Source organism: Melanotaenia boesemani, chromosome 15, assembly GCF_017639745.1.
Source record: "Melanotaenia boesemani isolate fMelBoe1 chromosome 15, fMelBoe1.pri, whole genome shotgun sequence".
In the NCBI taxonomy this organism is placed as follows: Eukaryota; Metazoa; Chordata; class Actinopteri; order Atheriniformes; family Melanotaeniidae; genus Melanotaenia; species Melanotaenia boesemani.
In genome coordinates, this window is record NC_055696.1 from 5,541,487 (window position 1) to 5,558,492 (window position 17,006).

Here is a 17,006-nt window from a genome sequence, read left to right on the forward strand (position 1 = left end):
AAAGCCTGTAAACCACATCACATTTATGAAAGTACCTTTGCTGCTTTGCTCAGTCATGTTGTACTGCATCTGTGCTGCCATCTCCTTGGGTATTGGAGGCAGGCTGGGAAGTTGCTTCCAACAGGGTATATCCAGAGGCTCTGCTATAGGGCCACCAGCACCTGACTTGTTTTTAATGCTAGCCTGAATAAGCTGCGTCGTGGCATATGGAATGGGCTCATATGTGGCTGATGAATCTCCTCCTGGACTTGCATAGCACAAGTTGGAGTTGTTGAATGTTTTAATCTCACCAAGCTTGTTGGAGAGGTTCACATCACTGTATATGGGTGTCTCAGAAGCAAGCTGTCCCCCTTGTTTGCTTTCTGGATGGTTTCCATAATTGGCTATGCAGTCAGCTGAGTGCAAGAAACAAAGAGGCACTTGAACAAAGCAGCAGAAAAGGAAGTCACAAATCTTTTGGCATTGTTACAAGGTTTTTATTATTTACACAAACCATATCTCAGAGGCTTCTACCTGGGAAATGAGATGGGCTTAGCCTCATACTAACCTGGTCGGCTGTATGTTGTCATGTTGCTGTCACTGGTGCCATTGCCATTATTGCAGCAGTTGATGCTACAGTCCTTATGATTGGCACATGCATTTGGCCAATTGTCTGGCAGCCACAGCTGGTTCAGTGGTTCACCCATGCTGAGAGGGCCAGGTCTGCAACAAGGAGGACCACAGTGTTGTCAATCAAGGAACTGCCACCTTCATACATCAGTAATAGCAGAGCATGGCATGGCATGGATGCACAAAGAACATTAAGAGCAGGGAGACATCTCCCCCTAGTGTTTTCACAATGGAACTGAATTTTTCCTGTTAGTCTTTATATAACACAAAGGGACAAAAATATCAGTCACCTGGCAGCACTGCACACAGATTCTCCTCTTTGATATGCAACTGCAAAGACAAACAGAAGAATATTTAGCTTTGGTGAACTGACTGAAAAGGAGTTAGTGCCAACAGTGGATAAAGCCTTAAAAAGGCAGGTGAGGAGTCTGAACAGAATTTTGAAATCAAAGGTTTGTGCATATTTCAGTACATGGTTCCATCTATATAGTATATAAGTCTGTCTGGTTTTATCATTTTTAATTTATCCCTGTTTATATGACTCCACCTATGATTTGAAGGTTTTTGGAAATTTCTCCTCCACAAGCAATGAAATATTATATAAACTGGATTTTTATATTTTCCTTATCAAAGCAAATGGGTCCAACATAGAGGTAGTTGGTTTGATACACAAAAAACCTTCAGGTATTTATGCAAAATATGTCTAGTATATCTAAACAACAGACATTCTGTGGATAGAAAGAGAATACAAGCCTGTCAATTTTATCTTGTATGAGTCATGTTGTTTTACATCTTTTTCTTTTTTCTTTACTTGTTTGTTGCTGTTCTCTGTGTTAAGCACCAAGAGTGTTTCAAAGTCTAACTTTTTTTTTCATCTTTTTGGTTTCTATATGTTTCCATTTCCCCAACAAAGTCAGAAACTGAACTGCACACACCAGCTATGATCCTTCAGGATGTCAGGAGGCATAAAATATAAATGCATTTCATATGTATATAAAATGGGAACAAAAACTATAAAATGACCCACATAATACATACCTGTGGGCGTAAAGGTGAATGATGGGACTGTAGAGAAAAATAAAGAGGGGACAAAAGACTTTAAATGAGTAATTACACTACACTAATAGCAATATTGTTAATTTATAATTAGATACAATAGAACATACTATTAGAGAATTAAGATTTCTAGAATTTCTGTGCATTTACGTGAAGCTGGGCATCCCTTCTTTGAATACATTTGATGTGTGCAAGCATTTAAGTAAGCACAGGCCATCTGTGTTACTGCAGCCTCTCTTTTTGATTTAAGAGTCCAGGTGAAGGTTAATGAGGGTGACAGGTAACCTGACAGACAGCTGGAAAACAGCAGCAATGTTGTGGCACACAGACGTGATCATGGCAGGTTGACAGGTCTGTGCATCCAAGTACTGTGCTGTGCTGAGAAGATGACACTCTACAAATAAGTGATTAAAGGTCACTCTTTGAATGTCTGCATAGCCTGCATGCAAATTTGTCTCAGGTCTTTGTGTCAAAGAGTGATTAGACCAAAGAATTTTTCATCCTTTGATGTGATCATCCTCTGAAAATAATTTTTCAATATCACTGAAATGACAACTGCTGTAGTGAGGTGGCAACATGTCATAGCTTGGTCCCTTTCTACAATAATGCCACCTTTTAAATTCTCTAAAAGCTAATATCATAATATCATTTTCTTTTTTTTTCTTTTTTCTCTTAAACATATGCTGAGCCTATAGAGGTTCAAACATACATCTTTTTATGACAGAACACAGAAACATACCCTTGCGGATGCCGGTGTATGTGCTGCTGAGACCACTCCTCTTCTTACGATGACGGTAGAGCCACACACTGAAAATCATGAGAACCAACCAGCAGGTGGCACCAATGCCTGCAATAAATGCTGGCTGCTTTACCACATCTGAGATCTGTGATAATGTATCTCTTTTGTCACCGATATCCATCATCTGGCCGGCAGAGTCTGGTCAGAAAAAAAAACAAAGAAGAGGGATCCAAACAATATATGCATGAAGACTTGAGTGGATGCAGAAGTTTTAATGAGGCAATAATAAAAATAAAAAAGAGCATTTTTGAAAGATTAGTTTAGGCACAACCTACTAAGCAACTACGCTGTTTGCCAAAAACTATTACCTAGTTGAAAGAAAGTAACGTCACTTTTGACTCCGGGTCCAGCTCCATTGCAAGCTGCAACCTCTACACTGTAACGAATTCCCAGTGCCAGACTGGAAATGAGCACAGAGAAGGTGGAACCATCCACTGACTGGTTTACATGGTAGCGGCTCTCATTGCCCAGGCACCAGATCTGTCAAAAGACAGTGAGATGACAGTGTTTCGCCTGAGGGTCACAATAACACAGCCTCACAAAACTAAGCTTAAGCTCTTATGTTTTTGTACCTTGTATTCCTGAATGACTCCAGCCTCTTCTGCCTCTAGAGGTGGTTTCCAGGAAACAAGGATAGCAGTCCCATTGGCATCACTTTTTGTAACTGTAACACCCTGGGGTGCTCTTCTAGGGGCTAAAACAGTGATACATAGAGTTAACCATGAAGATACTGAGAAAGACATACTGATAAACACCTGAAAATCAGTACCTTGCTTAGTATAGGTATGAGACATTGATTAAAAAGACATTAGTCCATTAGCATCGATAATAAAATTACAGTAAAATAAAAATGTACCTTCTTCCAGTGTCTTGACCACCTTTACCTCGCTGTCAGCTCCCTGGAACTCGTCAAAGAAGGGTCGTATTTTGAACTCATAGATGGATCCCCTCTTTAGCTGACTGATCAACACCCCATCCTCCTGTGGAGCACGTACCTCCACGACACTCCACTGCACCTCAGGCTGGCCATGCTCTGCAGATGCCCTGTAAAACACCTTATAACCCTGGATGTATGGGGACTGCTGTTCGACCTACAAACAAAAGACGCTATGTAAGTTTAACATAACATTGTGATTAGGACTCTTTTGTTATGAGCAAGTAAGCATCTGGGCTTGATTTAGATCAGTGTGTGTTTAAAGTTACTAAATATCTCTATTTGACTTAAAGCAACTTACATTCATTCCACTCACTTTTTCTAATAACCTCTCTTCATACAAATGTGAATTTTCATTGTAAGCCACGATATGAGACCATTAACAATTTCCACTCAGTATGGTTTAAGTTTAAATTAAAACAAACGAGAACTAAGCAAAATGAATTTAAACCACATTTTTTGGTAAAGGATGGCTGGAAGGATTCTTTAAAGGTTTCCACATAGACAGCAACTGCACATACATTTTTATGAGAATGAAAATGGAATATATCACTCCAACAAATTTATTTGTTGGTGCTGTAAATTTATTCTTTATCATCTTATTTGCAGAAAACACTGCAGAAATAAAACTTCAGTGAAAATCATTTCTGCATAACAGAAATCTCAAGATGTTTCCAATTTCACTGTAAAATGTGCTTGCTAATCATTATATTGCTTCAAAAGTCCCTGAGCATGTAAATCTGCCCTTTAAAAATCTCTATGTCAAAATCACTGTCAGTCCTGATTGTTTTTTTAAGACCTGAACCTTGGCTTTTACAGCATTTACTTAACTAGATGATGTGTTTATTTGTACTGGTACATTTGATCCTTTCCCATATTTACTTTAACTTTGACAACCATGGGTGTATGCAGAAGTACAACACTGAGCATGTGCAGGACAATCAATGTAGAACGGTGTCCTTACCATCCACTGAACCCTAACAGCAGAGGACGAAAGGACGGTTGGTGTGTGCAGGTGGATCACAACATCTCCCAGTTCTCTCTGGATGTGACGGTGGTCCACCCCCTGCATGGTGGAAGTGCTGTCTATGTGTATCAAAGGAAAGAAAGAAGTCAAATTGAAGTTTTATTTAAAATAAACAGTGTGTCTTCACTGCCTGATAGTTGTTTAGTGAAGCACAAAAAAAGCATGGAGGATCTACACTGACCCTGTGTTCTGACAGAGTCAGAGATTGGACTGGGATCACTAAGGCCGTGAGCATTCATTGCTCTGACCATGAAGAGGTAGACAGCTCCAGGCTTCAGGTCTTTCAGGACAAAGGTCTCTGCCTTCACATGCTCTGCTAGGGTCACCCATCTGCTGCCTAAAGTATAACTACAGACAGAGGGAGAAATTATTGCACAGGATTTAAAGGGACAAAGTCACCTTAATACTATTGAATTCCACTGTACACGTGCATATAGCTGTCTAACCTGAATGCCTCAATTAGGTAAGATGTAGGCAAAGCACCAGCATTGGTGTTGGATTTCCATGATAGTGTGACAGATGTACGGCTGATGTTTGTGACTTCAGGTTTGGATGGGGCACTGGGAATCAAACGAGTGTCTGTGGGATGACCCGACTGAACAACAACTCCAAATTCTGCCATAAAGATATGAATAAATTAATTAAACATAATTAACCATACAAGATTCTTCAGCAGTATATAGTTTAGTATAATGCTCTGTTGTGTTTCCAAATAAATAGCCCACCCTCTACTTGCACATGTGCTGTCCAAGAAGCCTCTCCACTGGGACTGGAAGCAAGGCAAGTGTAGATACCTGAATCTCCCAGCTGAGAAGAAAAAATGTGGGTGCATAAATCAATAGGTGTGTTTAATCCAGTATCTGTTCTTACTGACTGCAGTATTACTTCATCCTTTACCTTAGCATAGTGAATCTTTAGTGATCCGGTTTCTGTTATGGACATCCGCGAGTCCATGAGAGACACTACAGCACCATCCTTCTTCCAGTGGACTGTGGGAGGTGGTGAGCCAGCAGTCTGGCAGCCCAAGACTACTGTGCTGTCTACAGGAACAGTCTGGTTGACTGGACCCTGTCTAATGACAGGAGGGAGGTAGTCTGACCCAGCTAATATACCACAAAAACAGGAAAGTGAGGAAACAACACTGTTAATATTCCACTTTAACACTATTACATATTGTACATTACATGCAACAGAGATTGTTTGGATGAGACTAAAACTTCATTTAAACTGGGAACATAACAAATTAAAGTGTTGGAACTTGATGAAAACAATGTAAAAAGTAAAGATTCCTCAGCCTCAATATGAAAAACAAACAATACTTTCAGCAGCAGAGATCAGAGTCCAAGAAAAGTACTTGGAAGCATACCACATGTATGAATTACTACATTGTTGGCAAGCAGATCTTGGCCACTGGAGGGTTTGGCCCCAGGATCATCTTGTCCAGAGAGGAATATTTACTGGCTTTCAGTACACCTTCTTTCAAAGTAAAAATAAAAAAAGCTTTACCAGCAGTCATTAAGTTTTGATGATAAAATTTAAAAACAAAAAAAACAAAAAAGAAAATAAATGCATTATTTAGACATTAGTTAGAGATTAAAATCCTTATTTTGACTCTAAACCAGGTGGGTTTCTCTGTGATTGGAAAGATGTAGTCAGTCACCACAGTCCCTCTCTAAACATATCAACTGATATTTTAAATTAATAAATAACTAATAACTAATTTGCAACTTAGCTTCCACTTGTATGTCTCTTTTTATTGCGCATTTAGTGGAGATATAATGCTACTAATTACTATTCATAAAAAGAAGTTGAATAACTGGCAGAAAAACGGGATTTCTGCAGCTTCACAGCTTGGACATATAAATAATGCTACTTGTTCTAGTCAAGTGGTTAAGATACTAAGAAATTATTGTTTGTCATTAAGTATTTGCCATCCTTCATCTGTCCCTGCATGCCCATGTCTCTAGTGAAATGGCAAAATCAAATGCAAAGTAAAATTGTGTAACTGTCAAACACATATTTAAATATCAGTCATTTGTAGCAGATGTTCAAAAAAGGTCAGTCATAAAAAGAGAAAGAAATCAAAGTAAGAGAGATGAAAGTAGAAAAAATGAAAATGAAGTGGTGAAAAGGGCAGAAAAAAGATAAGATGTGAAGATATTGGGAAGAAAATTGGTAAAGCAGGAGAACAATAGGCTTAGGTGGCTGTGCAGGCAGTGGAGGAAAAAGAAATCAACTTTTCCCCTCCAGCGGAGGGCAACTAATCATTCATTGGGTAGAAGGTACTGCAGGAGCCGGATCCAATCATGACAGCAAAGCCCAACTAATAACAGTTCCACTTAGATAACAGAGCTCTCTCACACACACATTTTAAAACCCTGTGGATGGGGTGATGGTTTTAGGCTGATAAATAAATAAAAAAACAAAAACAAAAAAAAAAAAAAAAAAAAAAAACACCACCCCCCCAAAAGTGATGGAAACATACTTTGAAAACAGCCAAAGTGAACCAGTTATTACCATACAAATCTAACACTCCAAATGGGGGTAAGAGGAATGTGAACTAAGAATTTGGGGGTGGAGGTGTTTGTGAAATGACAAGTAAGAGTTCAGATCTATACAGACCACTAAAATATGACAAAAACCACCTCCAACATCCTTCTTTTTAAAACGCTGACTGAGTGGATGCTTGTCATCTATATGTGGGAAAGACTGCCCACTATAACTGACAGCTGCATGAAATAATCCACTTGTAAATGCATTTATGTTCCAAAAAACCTAAAGCAATCATATCCATTAATATAATGCATGTACGCCTCATAAAATTACACAGACACATGTATTCATGATCACACAGGTGTATAATTACTGCTACGGGCCTCCAAGCACAGTTAAATTGCTTTTCTAAAGCAATTAACACAGTTATTTTATCATGTAGAACTTGCATTAGAATCCCCTCAGAGCACTTTCCAGAGTACCTAAAAATGACATCATATGTCATTTCTCCAGACTTCATCCACAAATATCTGCACCAAAATAGAACAAAGACTATGCTGCTTTAATGTGATTTATATAGAGTATATCCTCTGTCATCTATAGGTTTCTTCTACCAAGTCATAATCAAAGAAAATAATCTGGTCTTTACAAATTCTTAAAATTAGATAGATACAACCACAGAAAAGCAAGAAAGAATTATTATTCAGGGTCATTATTTATTTAAACAATTACTGAATGAAAGACTTCATTCTTTCTTCTTTAAGCCATTCTGATTTGCTGGTACTGTAGACTTGGGGTCATTGATTTGGTTAAGCTTTAGTTAGTTAGTTAGACTGGCTTCACATTTGATGATAGTCATATTAACTCAGAAACTGCTAAATGCCTAAATATTGTGGCGATAAAACAAGTCCAAATGATCACCTTTCCACCCCCATGCTTAACATGTTTCTGTATGAGATGTTTGACCAGTTTGTTGGACAGAAGAAAGTTTTTCTTGACAACCCTCCCAAGAAAAGCCATACTTGTGCATGCTTTATCTAATTATACTTTCAGAGTCTCATTTGGGACATCTATGTCTGGGAAGACTGGCAGCTGACTTGAATATTTTTAATTTGTGAAAAATATTTTTTACTAAAGAATGATGGACTCTAAATTGTTAGTATAGTGGTACCCTGTGATGTGACATGGTCTGAATTAGGATATGGGCAAAGGATCTTTACTCTCAAATAATTTTGAACCAACTTGACAAAAATCTCTCATGAAATCTCTCCTCAGACCTAAACCATGGCCAACTACCACATTCAGAAGAGGGATTAAAGCCATAAAGTGAAGCCTAAACATTGCATCAGCAAAATGGTCTGCTCGACCAGAAGACAAAGATATAGCCAGAAATGTTCATAACAAAATTCTTGCCATCTTTCTTTCAAAGTTTCTTCACTTTACTTACAGTCTGTAACCTCCAGCAGCGCTTTGGTAATAACACTGCCAGCGATGTTGAGAGCTTGGCAGCTGTAGAAGCCAGCATCAGAGCGGTGAACATCCGTAATGGTCAAACTGCCCATCTGGGAAACAGACAGACGGCTAAAGGGTTGTGGTGGGTGGTAAGAAAATAGAAGACTCTGTAGAGGAGACAGCAATGAGACAGTCAGAATTCAGTTCATTATCTTTATTAACACTGAGTTGTGATTTAATGTGATGACAGGTTGGGAGTCAGTCTCACCTCGCTGCCCTCCCTTTGCCAGAAAATAGCTGGCTGTGGGTTGCCAGTGGCCTCACACTGGAAGGTGACCGTCCTACCCACTGACACCACCTGGTTCCTGGGACGTATTGCAAAAGCAGGGGGCACTGCAAAGGAAGAGAAGCTTTAATTACTTGGCAACCTCACACATCTTCATTTTTTTTCAGTTTTAGGACATCTCAGTGAGCATTAAAAAATGCTAAAAGAACTAATCCTAAGTGCCCATGCAGCCAGACATGGTCATATTTTAACTTTCAAATGAACAGACAAAAAAAAAATGCCAAATGTAATTTGTTTACCCACACATAACATGAATTACATACTGTAGCAGTGGATGGAATTACAGTGCAGATAGGACAGTGACAGAGGGGCAAGGTTCCCTGTTGTTTGATGATGGATGAAGGGTGGATGACAACTTACCAGTGTTGACTACAAGAGAGAGAACACACAGAAGAGCAGTGTAATGAATAATCATGTTGAATATGGATATGCAACAGTAAGAATGCTCTTAACAGTACTGGAACATGCCTGAATGAGCAACCACAATGAAACTACAGTAGTAGTTCAGACATCTTTAGTTTTGCTAAGGAGAACAAAAAAAAACTGTAAGGAGGGTAATAAAAGGGTATTCTCAGGTTATATGGGGAAAAGGGCATCTGTGAAAAATGTCAGGTTCAGTTAATTAAAAGACTCAAGTATCTAAATAGCCAAATATCCTATAACACAAAATATACATGAGGTAAATAGACTGCAGTTTGCAGCAGATTAAATATGTTTTATTCTTTTTAGTGTAAAATAAGAATAACTTCTGATACAGCCTTTACTGCACAGTGACAACATCACCCACATCTAATCCACAGAGAGTCACATTTGCTATCAATGACTAGTACAGTGGTAAAAATGAAAACTTTGTTTGCAATGACAATGCAGCTGGATGTTTCTCCCATGAAAAGGAAACCTAGACCCCTTTCTGCCCACACCTTTATTTCTGTCAGAAGAACTAAACATTCAAAATACACAAACTTGATTTGCTCTAGTGAAATTAATTGCAAGATGAACAGCTGGTTTAGTATTCCTGTGACATGATGACAAACTAATCAACTATTCTAGGTTAGTGTTTGGTAAAGGTTGAAGCTCTGTGTTAAGATACAGAGATTTTTGTTTTGTTTGTTTTAATAAACATGCATCAACCTCTCTGTTTCATCCAATAATAAAGTCTTTTTCCTCTACTATACTGCTGCTCCACTTCACTCCTCCACTAAAAAATAAATCAGCTGGGGTTGTTCCCGATGCCTACTCTCTCAGGTTTTTCGAAAAGATGGAAAACAAAGTAATTGGAACCATGTCACTTCCCAGCAAGAAAGCAGTCCTGCCTTACCTTTAATTAAGTCCTACTGTCCTCACAGCATATTTCTCCCACTGAGTCATTGCAATGTGTTTAATTGTATAGGTCTGTGTGTGCAATTATGAGCTGTCTTACTCCTTATGTCCCATCACTAATCTAGGAACTAAAGGGTGTCATTGTGGCAAACAAACAAATCCATTTTTCTGTGGCTGCCTTAGTATTCACTTTGTTACTTTTCAGCTTCTACTGAAGATGGCTTTAAAGTGCAATCCAAACAAACTTCTGCAATATCTTATGCAGCTTGTAATTAAGAAATGGTGACTGCTGCAGCCATTATATGACCCCCAGCCAGGAAGTGGGAAAAAAAAAATAAAAACTCAAGTGATAATTTTGCCTTTCTGCACTGTCTTAAGAACAACATCAAACAGAGGAACAGTAGTTAAAGCGAGGTCTGGATACAAGGCAAAGTTCCATGGAAATCACTCCCTTTAATTCGTGACTTTAAGAGGCAGGGCTTGACCTGTTAAGGAACAACTGTCCGGCATACATTTCTTGTCTGTGGCCGTGGAACAGATGTGTCAGGGGTAAGCAAAAAAGGTGTTGCAGACATTACATGCAAAGCTTGGGTTGTACTAACCGTGTACAGTGAGCGTGGCAGAAGCTTCGGACTTCCCAACCATGTTCTCCACCACACATGTATAAGAGCCCTCATCTGAAGGGGTCACTTGGCGCACAATCAGGGTATGGTCCTCTAAGATTTCAAATCTGAGGAGCAGGACAGAAACAAATACTCAAGAGATGATGCAAAAAGCTGAAACATCATGTGTCCATTGTGATTTACTGTGGAGTGCTTCTGTGAGTTACCTGCCCTTGGGCAGGTCAGAATCATCTTTCCTCCAGCGAACTGTGGGAACGGGGTCTCCTTGAACCACACAGTGGAACTCCACACTCTCATCTGCCAGCACCACCACACTGCTGGGACGTTTCACAAAGGTCGGCCGCTCTGGAGGGCAGCATAACAGCAAGGAACAAAAATACAAGCATAATCATTATTCTCGTCATGCTGAAAGTTGTGTTCACATTGTGGACCTAAAGTCATACCACATCCAAAATCTGTCATGTTTTCATCCAAACTTAAAATGTGTGAAACAAAGTAAATGAAGAGGATTGACAAGGACAATTCAAAGTGATTCAATTTATCTAAAGAGGTTTGCTCAGTTACATGAACCTGCAGGCTTGTTTAGATCTAGTAAATAATAAACGAAAGGGTGTATGTAAGGAGACAAACCAGAGAGAATGATACTGCAGTGCATCACGCCCACAGTGAAACATGGTGGGAATATTCAAGCAGGGCTGTTCTGCCTACTCTGAAATTGAGAACCTCACCAAAACTGACTGTACCAACCAAGGAGAGGTAGGACATCATTATTCAGAGACATGCTGCACCCTCACTCATGCTGCAGCAAAATAATGGGACCCAAACACACCCCAAAGCTTAGCAGGAACTAACTGAAGACCAAAAAAAGAGTAAGGATTGCTGGCTGTCCAATATACAACTAACGTCAGCTCACTCAGAGATAACATGGATGGTCAAATTTTGCACAAACTTGCAGAATTCCTGCAGGCAGACACTGAAATTTAAATTTACCACCAGCCTATATCCAAATATCTAAGTTATTTGTTATGTAAAGCTTGTAGAACAGCATATGTTCACCTGTTTCTGTATTCATCAGGATTCTTCTCATAGCCATGAAAGACTCTGAAGTGCTGAAGTGTATATTTGCAAGCCAAAGCAAGGTCATCTAACCATGTGCTACTGATAAGAGCTCTACTGTGATAGAAAGTGTTAGCAGAATAAGAAGTGGATAGAACTGTGAATGGAGGGGGGAAATAAGCTTTTGGGGTGTGATGTTAGAAGGACAGCTCCATGGGGAGCTCTCATACTGAAAGCTTATGACATTGCATGCAACTGAGATAGACATTCAGCACTTGTTTAGTGGAAAATCTCTCTAAAGCTGCCAGACTGGAAAGTGGTGCCGCACAATCAACATAATTAATAGGTTTTTATACGCTGGTGAGAACCGTTTCATATAGTGGATGGCTAAACAAAACCATATGAACTGAGAGAGAATGGATTAAGTGAAGCACTTCAACAAGGTGAGGCACTATCAAAAATATGCAAATATTACCTAGCACTGTGAGTTCGGCAATCTCGCTCTCTCTCTCTCCAACCATGTTAGTAGCAATGCAGATGTATTTTCCTGCATCACTCTTCCTAGTGTTAGTGATCATCAGTTTGCCGCTCCGGATCTGAAAGAAAGCACAGAAAGCCACAGTTGTATTTGCACAAGATCTTACCATCCTAGCATGTGGTGTGTTTGTGAATTACTGACTGACTACAAAATATTCATAATGCATGTAATAAGCTGGCAGCATTCTATGAATCTTATGTTAAAATATGATCCGCTCAGCTTTTTTCTTTTTTTTTTTATCACTGTGAGATATTTTCTTTCATGTTAGATAGCACCTGTATATAATCACATCTTTGACTATCATCTCTTTGAAAATAAACATTTTCATACACTTTTTTGGCATGACAGCCACATCTTACAGATAGAACTTGCTCTGCCTTTCAAGGCGCACAGAAGGTCACCTATTACTAAATTACATAATTCATACCTAGTGCTCCACAGGATCCATGGGAACAAAGACACAGCCTCTTTGTAGAGAAATGCCTTAGATGTTCCATCAGCCTACTTTGCCTTTCCCAAACTTTTTGCTTTCTCTTTAACAGTATATCTGAGCACATACAGACGGGCGCACCCACACACACGACAAAAAGGTTAAAGACAAATGCACTCCATGCAGCTTTCAGTATTTTCAATCCACCACACACCCCCACAGATCGTGGTAGATGTCTTTATAGTGCTGTGAATGCAAGCATCTGCACAAAGAGTGAGGGTTATTGCAGCAATGTTTGGTGTGCTAGGAAGCGAGATGATCCAAAGACCCCAAAATAAACAGCTATTTGTGTACAACACCTGAAAACATCTTCCTGATATCATCAATTAAACTTTAAGATCAGTTATCATGCTTTAAGACTGCGTCTTTCCTACACATACTTAGCTGTAGAATCAAGCTTTTCATGTCTTACTGGAAGAAACACAGCACGTAGCCGCTCTATCACTTCTTTGGAAAAGTCAGGGGCTAAGACCGCCTACAGCGCTGCGTCCATAAAGCAGGGAGGTTCATCCAGCGTCATGCTAGAGAGCACCCGACTTGATGCTGGTGGGCACCTTCCACTCTCCAGTTTTCAGACAGAGCATACCATTAAATTGCTGCTGCAGGGATGAAACCAGTAGCTACTCATTTATTAGTCAGTCTCCTCCTGGCTACCTTTCCACCACAGACACCCCACGCTGTCCACCAAATAAATTGAGTGACTGCTGCTGCTGACATTCCAAATCTCTGGGAAATTATTTGGTTTTAAAAAGAATATTTAACAACTTATTGAATGGCTTGCATATACTTTCAAACACCAGTATTCACAGAGAGCGGTGAGATGACATAGTATGGCATTTGGGTGGAAGGTGGGGGTTGGTGGCCACCAATTCAATAAAGGTACTGAATTCAGTCATTCCTGTCTGTAGTCAACGGATTAAGGTTTGATGTTTGGACTCGCATGATGACCTATGCAAATTTGACAAACAAAAAATAGTTTGTGCAGCTTGTCTGCACATTAATGATAATTGTATGAATGTTTTTACAGTTATTAATAGAGTGTACAAGCTACAACATAAAATATTAAATAAGGACACTTTGTATTATGAATACTTGAAGACCAATAATATAGAATTTTTTTTAATATTATTATTACTTAAAATGTCAGTGGATATATCTGCCACCAGCTCTTAATGTTTCTAATGATGTAAGTTTCATGCAGTTCATGGAATGCATATTAATTTTAGGTTATTGATGTTTTTAAGCTGAATCCTGGATAAAGACATTTGTCTCAGAGTAATCAAGTACACATGAGCTCCACAGCAACATAACAATTGTCCCTTGATAGCCCAGTATCAAATGAGGCCAATACAATTTTGCCAGTTGAGTATTTCTCAAAGACCACAGCTTTGATGAAACCAGTGTTACTGACTACTGTCAAACTTTTCCTTTGCTACTTTTGCTGTAAAAATTGCTGAGCTGCAAAGTTCAGCAGCTCATTAAAGAGCAGATAAATAGTGTTTATTTTATGGACTGCCCCTTCTTTATGCAGCAATTCACTTGCTAAGAACTCTAAATGAGGGTTGTCCACTTTCCATTTTCAACACTGAAACTGAAGCTTTTCCCTATTTGCTTTCAGGCCACTTTGTCTTCCTTTTGTTAAAGCTTAGATACAAAAAGCACAAATATTCAGAAACTGCTTATATATATATATATATATATATATATATATATATATATGTCTCTCTCTGTGTGTGAGTGTGTGTTGTTTCTTGTAGAGTTCATCCCTTGGTGGATTCTGTTATGTATATTTCCTGCTCCCTTGTTGCACCTGATTCTTGGTTACTGATCATCACACCTGCTTCTCATTGGTAATTAGTCCCTCAGCAGATCTTATACCTGGTTTCCTTTTTGTCTCTGTCAGTTCGTTGTTTGTCATGCTTGCTTCTCAGTCAGTCAGGCAAAATTGTGCCTCTTTGTTTATTTAGATTATGTGAGGTCCTGCAACAGTCACTGCCTAAATTTCCCTGGTGCTACATCTACTTCATACTATGTGACCCATAATGCTCTGCCTACTAAAGTATAACAGACCAGGAACACGCTGTATCAATGCCAGTCAATAAAAGCAGCAGAAGTGGTGTTCATGTCAGATGGCTCGTCTGCTTATGATTATTTACCAAGGAACATAACGTTTTCGGATGTATAATGTCTGAAAATTAAATCTTAACATTTCTGTGCAAATTATGTCCGCCTATGGTTAAAAAATTAATGGCAGATTTGTCAACTCATAATTAGAAAAAGACGTGGAGTTTAAGCATCTGTCCAGTGTGAGAATATAGGCGTATTTATTTATTATATTTTTACACTTTGCAGCACTTTTTATTGCTTTTAATTTAGGGAAGTGGTAAGCTGAAAATAACTGACAAAAACTACATTACACTGAAAAAGGTTATCTTTTTCCTCTGTCTCAAGGCATGCCAAACTAACCTTCAATCGAGCCCCATCGTGGGCTCCAGAGCTGGAAGAAAAGAGAGTGGTTCATAACGTTTACCTTCCCCACACCCCGGCAGCAGTAGCAGGGAGAGGTTGGGCTGGGCAGATCGATCCAAATGGCAATATTATCGATACCACGGCTAGTAGGGAAATCGGCTAGTGGTGAAATCGATATTATTCTTTCAGTGCTTTGAGGGCAAAAAGCCAAAGAATATCAATAAAGGTCAACCAATAGCAAGTTTTACTTTTGTTTAGACAATTTGCACTGTTGACTTACTTTTCCAAAAAATTGTTTGTGATAAAAGGGCGTAATATAATTATTTTATTATTTTGTTACATTGTTGATGTTATTATTTTATATTGTTATTGCTTCAATTAAATTTTTTGGTTCTGTCATTCACAGACGATGTTTTATTTGACAATAATCTTTATAATGTGTATGAATATGATAATAATGATAGATAATTAAATGCAAACTCATGTTGTAAAATTTTAAGCAAAAATCTCGTTATAAACGATACTTGCCCTGGACTTACTTACTTTTATTTAGCGAGTTTTCACACCCCTTTAGCGACTGACTAGTGACAAATCTAGCAACTTTTTCTGGTATTATTGGAGCCTTTTGGAGACTGACATGAAAGAATGTATAGTGAACTCTTTTCAATGAGGACTGGGTGCTGTGCTGGCCCCTCCCCCTTACAAAAGCTCTCAGAGGAGTCTTGGTCCTCATGCAGCAGCAGCAGTAGCAGCAACAGCAGCTTCAAGCCGCATTCAGAGCAGGAGATGATCACTTCTGTTTCATGACCAGGCTGAAAATGAAACGTAGCTGCAGCTGAACCCCCGCTGGCTTACCATCAGATATTAATGTCCATTAATAAAGAGTGTGGAGGAAAACATTTAAAAATTTAAAAGTGCTGTGATGTTTTGCAGAACCCTTATTAACAATCAAGCTAATAAAACTGAACAAAAAAACAATAAAATATTGAACAAAGAATTATTTATTTATTTTATCATTGTTATTTATTTATTTAATTTGCTGTTCCAAAAATTTTAGGTTGTCTTTTCATCAATTTTTACCTTTCCCACAACATTCGTCTCCACAGCAGCATCCATTACAACTATATGTACCAGTCTGATTGTCTGATCTGATCACTTAGCGACTTCTAGCAACTTTTAGGACAGCCAATAGCTACTTTTCTTACTGAGGAGTTGTCAACACTGGTCAGAGCACCCTCACTTGGCACTCTCAAAACACCAAGCACACACAAACCACCAACTGATCAACCACCAAAGCCTTTATGTCATGCTTAGTAGCCTGTTTTCCACAACCTGCAGTTTAAAGTGTTCCACATATATATATATATATATATATATATATATATATATATATATATATATATATATATATATATATATACACTATGGATATTGTATGAGAATACCTTTGTTTCTTTTTTTACTAGGTGGAGATCTCTGAATGTGGTGACCTCACCCACATTTTTTTCTATCAATGGCAGCTTGTTCGCTCAGCTCAAAGTCCAAGCTGCAAGTGGCCTATGCGCACTTACTTGGCCAGTCCGAGCTGCTGCTAGCCCCCATTGCCTCTGGCTAACTAATTCTCTGAGCTTGCGCATCTTGTTTGTTTTGGTTCCTCACAGAACTTGAAAACAACTTATATTTCCATATTTCTTTTATGTAGAGGACAGTGGCTGTCTAGGCTCACCTTTCTGACACTGAAGTTGGCGTTCGTATAAATTAAAACCAGTAGTCCCACTGCTGATGATTTCAGGT

General features: G+C 38.8%; 1 protein-coding gene across 3 annotated transcripts in view; it reads right to left on the reverse strand.

Moving 5' to 3' along the window:
- LOC121654726 (roundabout homolog 1-like) overlaps nucleotides 1–17,006 on the reverse strand; it is an 89,450-nt gene that overhangs the window by 4,859 nt on the left and 67,585 nt on the right. For 2 of the 3 annotated variants that reach the window (XM_042008974.1, XM_042008976.1), the window contains 19 exons: nucleotides 12,191–12,311; nucleotides 10,866–11,004; nucleotides 10,639–10,766; nucleotides 9,077–9,085; nucleotides 8,639–8,763; nucleotides 8,366–8,537; nucleotides 5,323–5,528; nucleotides 5,151–5,232; nucleotides 4,872–5,040; nucleotides 4,607–4,773; nucleotides 4,363–4,484; nucleotides 3,321–3,555; nucleotides 3,037–3,158; nucleotides 2,773–2,944; nucleotides 2,405–2,602; nucleotides 1,648–1,674; nucleotides 900–939; nucleotides 548–702; nucleotides 36–395 (listed from right to left, as the gene is read on the reverse strand). In XM_042008974.1, the coding sequence (XP_041864908.1) occupies nucleotides 36–395; nucleotides 548–702; nucleotides 900–939; nucleotides 1,648–1,674; nucleotides 2,405–2,602; nucleotides 2,773–2,944; nucleotides 3,037–3,158; nucleotides 3,321–3,555; nucleotides 4,363–4,484; nucleotides 4,607–4,773; nucleotides 4,872–5,040; nucleotides 5,151–5,232; nucleotides 5,323–5,528; nucleotides 8,366–8,537; nucleotides 8,639–8,763; nucleotides 9,077–9,085; nucleotides 10,639–10,766; nucleotides 10,866–11,004; nucleotides 12,191–12,311 (2,749 nt within the window). The remainder of the gene's footprint in view (nucleotides 1–35; nucleotides 396–547; nucleotides 703–899; nucleotides 940–1,647; nucleotides 1,675–2,404; nucleotides 2,603–2,772; nucleotides 2,945–3,036; nucleotides 3,159–3,320; nucleotides 3,556–4,362; nucleotides 4,485–4,606; nucleotides 4,774–4,871; nucleotides 5,041–5,150; nucleotides 5,233–5,322; nucleotides 5,529–8,365; nucleotides 8,538–8,638; nucleotides 8,764–9,076; nucleotides 9,086–10,638; nucleotides 10,767–10,865; nucleotides 11,005–12,190; nucleotides 12,312–17,006) is intronic. The other variant, XM_042008975.1, reaches the window with a different exon arrangement.